Below are 13,047 nucleotides of genomic sequence, written 5' to 3' on the forward strand. Positions count from 1 at the left end.
TCTCCACTTCGAACCCCCGGATGAACAGTGGCTGATGAGATCTCCTCTCCTTCCTCATGTCCACTATCATCTCCTTCGTCTTGTCCGTGTTGAGGCTATTAGCTTTATTCTGAAAATTCTGCCCCATTCAAATGAATGGGAAAATTCTTCAGCACATTTTCAGCTATTTCAGCTATCAAAATGTTCAGCTCTTCAAGGACATTCATGCTTCTCTTCAGGATTTTTCTAAACCTTATGCCTTTGAAATATTTAGTTTTATTTTGAAAATCTTACCCCATTCAAATGAATGGGAAAATTCAACTTCAGCATACTTTCAAATAATTCAGGTAGCAAAATGTTCAGCTCTCCAAGGACATTCATGCTTCTATTCAGAGATTTTCTAAACTTCATGCTTTTGAAATATTTAGCTTTATTTTGAAAATTTTCCCTGATTCAAACAAATGGGAAAATTCTACTTCAGCATACCTTCACCTATTTCGGGTATCAAAATGCTCAGCTCTTCAAAGACATTCATGCTTTTATTAACAACATCACACTTTAAAAATATTTAGCTTTATTCTGAAAAGTTGTCCAGCATACTTTCAGCTATACAGGCCATTGAGGTCTTGATCTTTTCAACTCTTCAAGGACATCCCTGCTTGTACTCAACTTTTAATAACATTTATACTTTTTAATCTATTCAGCTTTATTTTTTTGCAATACAAGTCAATGGGAGCTCAAAGTGCTGAGTCAATGACATGGTCTTGGAGTGCCATCTGGTGGTTCATAAAATGCAGCGCAATTGGGACATGCCCCAACATAACTCCTCTCTCTGTCTCTCTCTCCCCTATTTTTGAAATATTTAGCTTTATTTTGACAATCTTGCCCCATTCAAATGCATGGGAATATTCTACATCAGCATACTTTCAGCTATTTCAGCTATCAAAATGTTCAGCTCTTCAAGAACATTCATGCTTGTCTTCAGGATTTTTGTAAACCCTATACCTTTGAAATATTTAGTTTTATTTTGAAAGTTTTCCTTGATTCAAATGAATGGGAAAATTCTATCAGGTAGCAAAATGTTCAGTTCTTCAAAGACATTTTTGGGGACCCAGTTTTTTTCACCGTTAACTCTGAGAGACGAGGCAGTCCAAGTAACTTTGAAACAGTGCTGATTTATTCAGTGATCACAGGTAAAAATTAACATTACATGCTCAGGAGTTATTGCACCTCCAACATGCACGCAGGCAGCTGAAAGATGAAAAGCCCTGAACCATAACAGGCCTATACATTATATCACTTCGGGCTAGCCCCATACTACACAGAGGCGCCAAACCGTGACGTCTCCCGGTGCCAGCTTTGCAGCTGGCCATAGCAGTAGTCAAAACATGAAGAAAATCAATGTGTGATTGTCTGTTGATTAGGTGGTGTGTAGCTAAAACATTCTGACATGACATTAAGCATAAGAAAATATTATGACTACGACTATGGTTAAACATGTCATAACAATAAGAATAAACCTTCTGTCTCCTAACAATAATCAACTTTCTGTCTAGTTATCCTTGAACCTGAACAACCTGGAGTACCCCATGAGAATGACTAAGCATTTAACAGCCTGAGGTAGACATCCTGTCTACACTAAACATTTCTAATACATAAAGTATCTAACCAATGTCTATCTAACTAAAAATACCTAACAACATTCATGCTTGTCTTAAAGATTTTTCTAAACCTTATACCTTTGAAATATTTAGCTTTATTTTGAAAGTTTTGCACCATTCAAATGAATGGGAAAATTCTACTTCAGCATACTTTCAGCTATTTCAGGTATCAAAATGTTCAGCTCTTCAAGGACATTCATGCTTGTCTTCAGGATTTTTCTAAACTTCATACTTTTGAAATATTTAGCTTTATTTTGAAAATTTTGCCGCATTAAAAAGAATGGGAAAATTCTACATCATACTTTCAGCTATTTCAGCTATCAAAATGTTCAGCTCTTCAAGGACATATCTTTATTGTAGTGATGTGTATCAAGGCTTCGAAGCGTGTGCCGAGTAGGGGAGGGGGCGTTTCCGCGATGCGCGTATCGAGGCTTGCGTCATTCAGGTGAGGAGCTGAAAATGATGACGTCTGAAGCCTCGCTGCCCGGCTGTACCACATGACTGATTCAGGAAGTGGTTCGGATTTTGCCGCGAGTTTTGACAGCGATATAAACCCCTCAGGCTCCATTCAAAATGTGGGTGTTTGATGGAGAAAAAGAAATCGCCTAAGACCTGCCACAGTGGAGAAACTGTTGTTTTTAAATAAAAACCAATGATGTGTCCCCTAAACCATAATCACTGGCCATACCTCAACCAATATACATGTTTTGCATACTTCTTTATTTTGCTGACAGTTTTATTCACAGGCTTTCTGCAAAATGCCACACACTTCAAATTCATGCCAACTGATATTGTTGCATCCAATAGATGTCCTACGAGAGCAAATGAAGCTTCAAGAAGCTTTGTGCTGGAGTGAACCAATTGGATGAAAGGCTTCATTGCTTCATGAAGCTTCATCTGCCCATCACTACTTTATTGCATCTCATCCTTCAGATTATTCAACAAAGAACTTCAGCTGTTTCTTCTCAACCATTTTAACAAAGAAATTCAGCAGTTTCTACTCATCCTTCACCTGTTTCAGCAATTGATTTCAGGCATTTTCAGGGCGATCTTTCAGCATCACAGCATCCACACGCATTTTCGACAGGAAATGCATTTCTCTAGTTTATGTACTGTAATATATAAGCATATAGGATCAGCATATGGAGTAATAAAAATTATTGAATTATTTATTTTGTGCTTGTGTCGTGGGTTTTACGGTATCTTATCAGAACCCCAGAATAAAACAATAAGAACACTTTATTCTGGAAACGTGACATTTGCTAATGCCGAAATAGAAGTTAGGCTTTTATTTTGAAGGCACAAGTGGCGTTTCACACGCAAGCGCGTGTGTGGCGGAGCTCAGAAGGAGCAGGGCACTGACAGGTAAGATGTGACTATGCTGCCAGCTCGACTTTAACCAGCGACACCAAACACAGAGTAAACTGGGAGGAGAACCATGGACTGGAAGAAGATTCTGCAAGAAGCCACTGCGACGCAAAGACGCACCAGGTAAATAATCATACTTACTCCCGTAACTGAATAGAAATAATGAGAACTTTATCAGTTATTTCTCAGCACTGTATCTCTCATCATCAGTCGACTCTCCAACCATGCCACACTGATGCATGTGTAACAAAGCTATGGAAAGACATGGAGTAACAGTTGTCTGACAGTGCGGGTCATTTCCTCTGTGGAAACAAAGAACAAACAAACAAACAAAAAGTGGCAGTAGCACAGATCCGACATAACCTAGAAAACGTATTTGCCACGGAGAACACAGTTTCTATCTTTATTTAACTCTTCATATTTAAAGGTTAAGTTACCTGTTGGGAGGCATTTTCATGGAAATTAGCCACTGGCCAGAAATAGGCCAGACTTATATTATATATTTGTTGAGCAGTATCAGGCTGTTGCTATTTTGATAGTTGCCTTGTACAGTAGAAGCTGCCAGGTAAGAGCCATGCTGTTTTATTCAGTCAAATTCATAGTGCTTCACCTGGCACACCTTCATTTATTGATGGCTGCTGATCAGTGGAGCACTTGGTGCCTTGCTCAAAGGCAGCTCAATGCTTTACCAGCATTTATCCAGGCTGTGACCTCTGGTTTGCTACGTTTGACAAGATGCCAGGACTCTGAACTCAGGAAATGGGAATATAGACAGATTTATTTTTCAAGGAGAATACAACTTTGAACTGAATTAAAGGGAAGGAGGAAATGAAAGTGGATGTTCACCTTAAACCTGAACAGCAGACAAAAGGATCAGTCATCTGGGGATAACGGTTCATAACTTAGCCAGAATAAGCCCACATTTAACTCTGTGGTCTTTTGTAGAAGTATTTGATCAGATTTTTATTTCTAGCAAAAATCTACTCACATAACTTTTGTGTTTTAAACTGGTCCAAATTTGAATCCTAAAAAAATAGCATTTGAAGGAGTCGTCAAAGTGGACTCGAGTACTGTTGATGCAGCAACACAGGATGATACCAGTGTGATGCCTGTATTCTAAACATGAAGTGGCATCCAGCAGCAGCTTAGCATAAAGATGAGGCAGCAGCTACCCTGGATTGCCTACCTGTAGAGGTGTCGGTCGACCAGCAGCACTGAAGCTAACTAATCAAACTTTTAGATTTCATTTGCAAAGCTGTACAAAGTGGGAAAGTGACAGGTTGTTGTTTTAATGTTTTTATATACAGATTAATCAAATGCAGTGACGTGTTAATTAGTGAACTAGAGGTGCTGGTAAGTGGAAATGAATAAGTGTATTTTACAAAATGAATTATTCCTTTAACACAATAGTTCTAAATTTTGTTGTCTATATACCGTAGGAGCTTAAATTGATAAGTTCCCTGGCCCACTTTATTCATTCCCAATGTAGAAAACATCTTTGTTTGCACTGCAGTATAACAGAAAGCCTCCAGCAAAGCTGCTCCTGAGGCATGGAGGAGCATCCCAAATGTGCAGAAGATCAGCCCTACAGCGTCACTGATGTGTAATGGAAGGAGAGTGCATGCAGTCTTACTGATGGCAGAATAGTGGAGCTAAATTACTTTTCATTTCATGTCCACCTCAATTTATTAGAGGCAGCTCTCAGGAGGGGAGGCCCAAGCCGTGCGCATGCCAAGGTTGGAAGATGAGTGCAAAGAGCAACAGATGATTTGTAATGTTTACACATTGGTTAATTTACTTTTAGCTGAATGTGAAACCTAAAACAAACCTCAGGTGAAAAAACTAGTTCACACATTGTAACCTAAAAAAATTAAGCTGTTATATGTATTATATTATCAGTTTTTCTACTGTGTGAGCTTTCCAGTAGGAATGTGGCTGCAACGTCACCAGAAGTGCACTAGGAGGCATCATGTGTGCATTATGAGAGGAGATGAAACCTTGTGCTTATGTGTGTGGTCTGACAGAATATTATGTTAAAAAGATCTTAATGTACTAATTTAGTTTATGCCTTGAGGGCAGTGTTTGGGGTTATTTGTTACTGCACGCTCACCTAGTAATGTTTAGCCACACTGATTCTTTTTAAAGCTTTGCCAGGCGTGGCTTCAGCTCTGGCTCTCAGTCTGAAGTCTGCAGACCTACAGGGGAGCAGGGGGCATGGCTTCACTACCTCCTCAGAGAAATCAGTACTTCTACATTTGTATTCTTTAAAGCTGTACAGTGCAGCTGATCTGCTTGTAGTATGTCCAACACTCCTGGCCACATTGCTATGGCATTTGTTGTGGATGCTCACGGTCATCAAAGGACGATTCTTAGCCTTCTTTGTGATCCCACTGACCTTTCCTTTAGTACCACTACAAAGTCAGAAATGTGCACTTAAGTGGCATTTCTGCTCTCCACCAATGGTCACGGTCATTGAGAGAGATGACCAAAATGCGGTTCCAGTGAAAAGCCATAGTCTTTGTTCTGTGGAAATCTGTTTTCTGAAGTTCAGCCAAAATGACTATGAGGCTTCAGCAGCCTGAGTTAGACTAATTAAGTCAGTATTTTCCAGTGTCACAGGCTTTTTTTTTGTTTCCCTGGACAATGTTCCCTTGCTTAATAACAGTGGAGGGATATTAAACAGCCTGTCTTTGGAAGATATTTGATTTGTCTCACTCAGGCTGCTGAAGCCTTTTATTAGCTTCAGTTGTACTTTGTAATGTAGGCACAAAATGAAGATTGTGGATTTTTCATGTGTCTTGCATTGCAGTCACATTAGGAGGGGATCTCTGTGGCTAGGAGAAAGGTTAGGCTGGACAAACAACCAACTGCAACAGATCTCAGAGCAGCTTTTACTGGCTTGTGCTGTTATAGGCGAGCAGTTTATCTTTACAGAAGAGTGCTTTGACTTTCGGTTTGCATACAGACAAGTGTTTAACCTTGTGCTCTACATGTGCACCATGCACACAGAATGAGGCAGCATCAGTAACTCTATCTGATTGTGGCTTATTTTCTTTCAGAAAATCAAATTAATGAAAGTGAATGTTGAGGTTTTGGTGAATGAAGAGTAGTGTGTTACAGAACTGCTATATCCCTGTAAGGAGCATGTCAGGGCAGATGGCTGGGTCAAAACACTGGACTGACATGGAAGATGAAGCGATTCCCATCTCCTAACAGTCACCGTTGGTTTCTTTTAACCATGAGCGTGATGGTCCTCTAACCTCAGCCATGTGTAATCGTGATTTGAACCCAGACCACAACCTTTCCTGACCATAAGCAAGTAAGCCTTAGTGTTGTCACATCATAAACTGGATTTATTTTTTATTTGAATAGTTTTGGAAGACAGAGATGAGACAAACAATTATACTGATCAAAAACAGTTTCAGTGTACATGTGGGGGTGTAAGCGTTGTCCTGAGTTGTGTTGTAACTCACATCAAAATAAACTACTCAAAAAAATTAAGGGAGCACTTGATTATCACGGTATAACAACAAGTCAGTTAAACTTCTGCAGTATCTGCAGCCCAGTCAGGCTGCACAGGGAGTCCAGTTACTCCAGGGTGGCACATCCATATGTGCAGTCGCAAGAAGGTTTGTTGTGTCTCCCAGCACAGGCTCAGGAGCACAAAGGAGATACCAGGAGACCGACCGTTACACCAGGAGAGCTGGACAGGGCCGTAGATGGGCAACATCCCAGCAGCAGGACTGGTATTTGCTCCTCTGTGCAAGGACCAACAGGAGGAGCACTGGGAGAGCCCTACACGGTGACCTCCAGCAGCTACTGGTGTGCATGTTTCTGACCAAACTGTCAGAAACAAACTCTGTGAGGGCAGCATGAGGGCAACAAATTATACAACATACATTAGTAAAGATTTTCACCTTCAGTCATTTGTTCATCAAGATCCAATGTGTGATTTCATGTTCCCTTAATTTTTTTGAGCAGTGTGGTTTCTGCGGGATGCATAGTGACTGACAATACAGGCTCATACTGTATGTGGCAGAATGAGAAGCTGGAAGGTCGCTGTTTCTGCTCCACTGTAATATCCCTGTTAAAATGGGAAAGGACGATCAAGAAACCTCTTTCAAATGAATGATGACAGTTGTTCTGTTTTCTTTTTTAATCAAAGCTACTGTTAACAGAAAAATAAAATCTCGGAGAGATTACCAAGAAATTTAATGCTGCCGATCTTTTACTTGCACAGCTGCACAATTTCAGCACTAAGGTTTCAGGCAACTCCGTTTGGATGAAATCACCAGGTTGCACTGTTTCCTTCTTTGTTACCATGTGATTTGTCTGTCTGGATGAGCACTTTTGTTTTCAAGTAGCATTTATAGTATCATTTAATCCTGGCTGAAACCACAGATACCTAAAGGAGTCAGAGAGAAATTTTGTGTTTTAATGTATATGTTTGACACTGACATATGACATTATGACACATTAGTCTAATCAGGTGAACTCACTTTCTGTTTCTAGGTGACTGAACTGGGGCCTGAGTGATGCCTGGAGTTACAGTATGTCCAACGTGGTATTCTTTTTCCCTCACTTGTATTAGTTAAAAGGAAGACAGTGAAGGAGGATGGAATAACAGAAGGAAGCATCAAAGACAAGGAAACAAGGGCAGTGCTTACTTCCCCTTCTCCTGACCAAGGACTTGTAACAAACAGTTGTTCCTCTCTAGTGACAACTCGGTCAAACCTGTGCCATGTTTATGCTCGTCAGTGTCACACGCTACTTCTACCTGGACTGGCTCTAAATGAAGAGGTGGAAAACATGGCGACATTTCACAGCCCCTCTTCACTTAGCACTAAATGAATGACCGTAACCTTTGATTAATAAAAGCTTGGGGAATAAAGAGGCCAGTCATTAGAAAATATGACCGCCAACGTTAGCTCCAGAATCGACACCACAACAAACATCTCTCTGAGTCCCAGTGTTGCTGTCTATGAGTCGTTAGAATACAAGACGGTGTCAGTGTTCCTGGTTCTGTTGGTGTGTGGCGTGGGCATTGTGGGCAACATCATGGTGGTCCTTGTGGTCGTCACCACGCGCCACATGAGGACTCCCACAAACTGTTACTTAGTGAGCCTGGCCATAGCTGATCTGACGGTGCTGGTGGCAGCGGGGCTGCCCAATGTTTCGGATAGTCTGACCGGCACATGGGTTTTTGGCCACGCCGGCTGCCTGGGGATCACCTACCTTCAGTACCTGGGCATCAATGTGTCCTCCTGCTCCATCACTGCCTTCACTGTGGAGAGGTAAGCATGGATGAACAACCAAATGTAACAGTTCTCAGAGCAGCTTTCACCGGCCTGTACTGTTGTGAGCTATTCTTGGCATGCATTTTAAATTTCTGTTTGCAGGACAAGTGTTTAGACTTAGCACTACATGTCAACAATGTCTACAATATGAGGGAGCATCAGCTGCATCATCTGGTCTTGGTTTAATTAGATTTTTTTAACAATGCCAACATGCTGATGGCAGTGCATGATAAAGGACTATACCAGTGTTTTGTGCACTTATTTGCATGATGTTCAGGTCAAAAGACATTTAGACATTTTGTTTAAAAGAAGATGTTTCAGCACAGTGTGTGTTACTCAGTTATCCCCTATGCAAACCACAGGGGGAAAGCCCAAACTCTGCTTTTTATCTGTTCTTCAGCACTGGGTCCTAACATCTAAAGTGTACTTGGAATCCCACAGACATCTGCTTTCTGCCTGGAAAGATAAAATGTTTGCCTGTTGTGAAACCAAAGTTTAAATTCAGTATTTGGAAATGTGGAACTATTCAATTTTGGCCTAAATGTTGGTTTCAACCTGGGGAAACATTTCATCCTCCAGAGCAGAAAGCTGACATCCATGAGATAAAGCATATTCAGTGATCTGGTAGATGCAACCTACTGATAGATAGCAGGTGAAAAGTAGTGTTTTGACTGTTCCCCTAAAACTAGTGTTTTTCCATAGCAAACTGTGTGTGACCAAATACAACATATACAGGCTGAGGTCAGAAGTGAAGGCGAGGTTAAATATAACCATTGTTTCAAAAGCATTTTAAATAGTTTTATTTCGCCGTGCACCTGCAGTATAAAAATATATTTCTTATTTATCTGCAGGTAGATAACTGTAGTTTGCCTTGTCTGGGTTTTGAGATAACTGTTTCTGAAATTGCTGAATGAAATGGAGGTGAATGGAATTTCATTTTTGTGGCTTTTTTATTGTGCTTCTTTCACTTGCTGCTTTAAAGTGTCTTAGATTTGTGTTACTGCCTACTTAGATGTGTTATTGCTCATCTACTTTATATTTCATTTGTATTGTGTGGCATTCATGTGGACGGCAAAGTAAGAATTTAATTGTGCCGGGAAACACGTTTCCTAACTGTACATATAACAAATAAACACTTTGACCTTTGACCTTTGACCTCCAACAATGAAAAGTTGCATTGAAAGTTACCTTTCCCAGGTACTCTGGATAGTCTTTAAACTGTTTTGTTATTTAAATGTTTGGATGACAGAAATAATCCAGAGTAACCGGGGACACTGTAAATATAAGTTTTCAAGGTTGTGAAAACCAAAATTCCATTCAACTCCACTGTGATAGAAGCAAAAATTAGGATGAATATTTAAAATCCTGGTCAAATAAAATAAAAATAAATAAAACTCCACAGCTACTGTAGATACCACCAAATGTAAAAGGAAAGGGGTGTTTAATTTAGGTAAACTGACCCTTTAGCCTTTGTCACAGATGTTTTTTGATCTGCAGATGACCAAATTCCCAATTTTGTGCTTACTGGGAAACAAATGATGCCTAACCTGCATTGATCTTCAGGATACCCTTTGTTCTCTCTGTCTTCTTTCAGACATACAACTCTTTATTTTAATCAGATTTTTACATGTTGGTCCCATGTCTGAATACACACTTGAGTCACTCTTACTTACAAGCTACAACATCAGTCTTACTGGTTGGTCCTGATATCATGTCTGTGGCACTTTCAACATGGCACAAGTCTGAAAGTCATCGGGTTAATGTAAGGCTACATCAGCATGAAAGAAATAACACAACATGAAAGCAAGAGAGGGAGAGAGAGAAATGTGCATCTTGTTTTTCTTTCCACCATCACTGTAATAATAATATCAGTCAACATCTCTTATGAACAGAGAAAAAAGCACTTAAATAAACCACTGCTGTGAATGTACCAATTTGAAGTTGTTTACAAGATTCTTCAGATGAGTGTATTTTTCTTGTCTTGTGCAGCCAAAGTAATAATTAGATCATAGTCTGACTAAATGTTTATCCAGCATAACATTGGCATACAGCACACACAAGAGTCCCAACTCAACATTCAGCTAGAGAGGAGGTGCAGTTACCAAACATCTCACCATCCACAGCTGGTTTGACTTTGTGTTTGAACTCACCATTTTCTGTTTGCCTGCAGGTACATAGCGATCTGCCATCCAATGAAAGCACAGACAGTTTGCACAGTGTCCAGGGCCAAGCGCATCATTGCCGGCGTTTGGATGTTCACTTGTGTCTACTGCATGCTGTGGTTTTTCCTGGTGGACATTCAGGTTGGAGAAATGTATTGTATTGTGCATTACATTTAGTGTATTACTGTTTTACTGGATGCAGGACACAGCAGAGTAACAAGTAATTGTTTATTCAAAAATATTAATAACAGTGGAATGAACAGATAATCTTTTCTTCTATACATACACAGTATAGAACAAAACAGTACACTCTGAAGTATCACTAAAATATTAAGTCATTACAATTCCTGCATATACACTGTTATTTGTTTTTAGCCAAAGCCCAAGATGAATGAAACCAATTAATATGAAAAGCATAAATGTGATGATGTAATGAAAGGTCCATGTTCAAGAAGCATCCACAACAGAAGTCAGTCCGCCCTTCCTCAGTGAGATGCCATTCTTTATTAGAATACTGTGAGCCTCAGCCTTTACTTGTGATGACAGTTTTGACCTTCGTGGACATGGATTCCACCAGTCTTGCACAAATCTATGGAGACATGCTCTGTCTCCATCTGATCTGACATGTGCTCTTTGCTGGGGGGCTTTTGTTGCTCTTCTTTCACCTTTAAAATACTCCAGAGGTTGTTCTGTTGAATTCAAGGCAGCTCACATTAACCAGGCCAGAGCTTTCACCTCAGTATTTTACAGTGTGGTTGGGAAATTCCTCTCCAGCCAACCCTGGGACTGGGACTTGTCTTTTCATCCAGTATTTGGGGACACAAACTTGCTCTTCACAGTGCCATCTATAATTGCCAGCTCCCCTACACCTCCTGCACCCGGCACACTCCTGTCCCCATGCTGTGCAGTCACTGTGGTAGTGCTGGCCAGGTCCACACCGAACACACTGGACCCCCTCTGACCCAGACTCATTTGTTTTGGGTTCATCTGACCAAAGAATGTGCTGCAAATATTAATTTGTTGTTTTGCAAGCAACGGCTCTTCATGCAGTGTCCTTCACACTGATCAGTCACTGAAACACCAATTTCCACAAATAATCCTTGTGCCAAGCCACAAGCTCTCACCTGAATTAGAAACAACCCAGACAAAGTGGGAATGCTGGGGTGTTCACAGGTTCTTTCATAACCATGTTCATGCAAATAGCTTTAGCTGGCAATCACAGGTGCAATCACTGACTTTTGTCACAAGAATCACACATGTAGTTGCGTTGCAGTGAGGTTGCACTTCAGGCTCTGTATTTTCACGGTACTATAACCTGTTTTTAAGTTAAAAACAACACAGTTATTTCAAGATGTTTTGAATCATTACACATTCTAGTGATATTGCACACAGGTGTACTCAGATCTGTTGTATATTTTTACATACCTAACTTGCTGTATGAACACATGTAGAGCATGCTTGGATATAAACACAATAGTACCCTTTACAGGGGCCACATAGTGTTTCAGTAAGTACATGAGTCATGAACAGAGGAATAAAACATTTGTGATTAGCGAGACCTTTCATACAAATTCTGGTTGAACTGCAGGGAATGTTAAAAGCTTTTTAAGAGCTTGGTGCCATTTCTGAGATTGCTATTATTATGTTGTGATGTGAAAGAATATTGTGTGCACATTGGCCCAAAGCCAGTGTGTGAGCCTGTTTTATTTACAGCATCTCTATGATAACTGTGTGATACTCAGGTCAGCCAGGACGGACACGTGCAGTGCGGCTACAAGGTGAAACGGGAGCTCTACCTGCCCATCTACCTCATTGACTTTGCCATTTTCTACATCATCCCCCTGCTCCTTGCCATTGTGCTGTATGGCCTGATAGCACGGATCCTCTACCTCAGGTGCTGCAGAAGGGTTTTTGAGCCATATTACATCAGTAAATGAATTAAAAAGGGGTCACTCCTACCATCTTACTCATAAAGATCAGTTTATTCATCATGATGAGCACTACTCAGCCTGCGACCACAGCTGTTTGTGAGAATTACTCTGATGTAGCCATCATGCATTAGTTTTCTCAGTTTGACTTGGGACTCTAAAGGTTTATAGCAACAAGCTAATGTTATAAATTGGAGGCATAGCGGTTGAAAGAAATGGATAATTACAGGTGCGTCTGAATAAATTAGAATATCATGGAAAAGTCCAATTATTTCAGTAATTCAACTCAAATAGTGAAACTCGTGTATTATATAAATTCAGTACACACAGACTGAAGTAGTTTAAGCCGTTGGGTCTTTTAATTGTGATGATTTTGGCCCACATTTAGCAAAAACCCACCACATCACTAGCTCAATAAATTAGAATATGGTGACATGCCACTCAGGTAGTCAACTCAAAACACCTGCAAAGGTATCCTGAGCCTTCAAAATGGTCACTCAGTTTGGTTCACTAGGCTACACAATCATGGGGAAGACTGCTGATCTGATCAGTTGTCCAGAAGACATCATCGACACCCTTCACCAGGAGGGTAAGCCACAAACATTCATTGCCAAAGAAACTGGCTGTTCACAGAGTGCTGTATCCAAGCATG

General features: G+C 40.4%; 1 protein-coding gene across 2 annotated transcripts in view; it reads left to right on the forward strand.

Moving 5' to 3' along the window:
- The first annotated feature begins 2,999 nt into the window (after nt 1-2,999).
- The window catches only part of trhr2 (thyrotropin releasing hormone receptor 2), a 42,015-nt gene continuing 31,967 nt past the window's right edge, over nt 3,000-13,047 (forward strand). For both annotated transcript variants that reach the window (XM_020612654.1, XM_020612655.1), the window contains exons 1-4: nt 3,000-3,131; nt 7,521-8,302; nt 10,476-10,608; nt 12,210-12,361. In XM_020612654.1, coding sequence (XP_020468310.1) covers nt 7,920-8,302; nt 10,476-10,608; nt 12,210-12,361 — 668 coding nt within the window. In that variant the 5' untranslated portion in view covers nt 3,000-3,131; nt 7,521-7,919. The remainder of the gene's footprint in view (nt 3,132-7,520; nt 8,303-10,475; nt 10,609-12,209; nt 12,362-13,047) is intronic.

This window comes from Monopterus albus, unplaced genomic scaffold, assembly GCF_001952655.1.
Source record: "Monopterus albus unplaced genomic scaffold, M_albus_1.0 scaffold127.1, whole genome shotgun sequence".
Classification (NCBI taxonomy): Eukaryota; Metazoa; Chordata; class Actinopteri; order Synbranchiformes; family Synbranchidae; genus Monopterus; species Monopterus albus.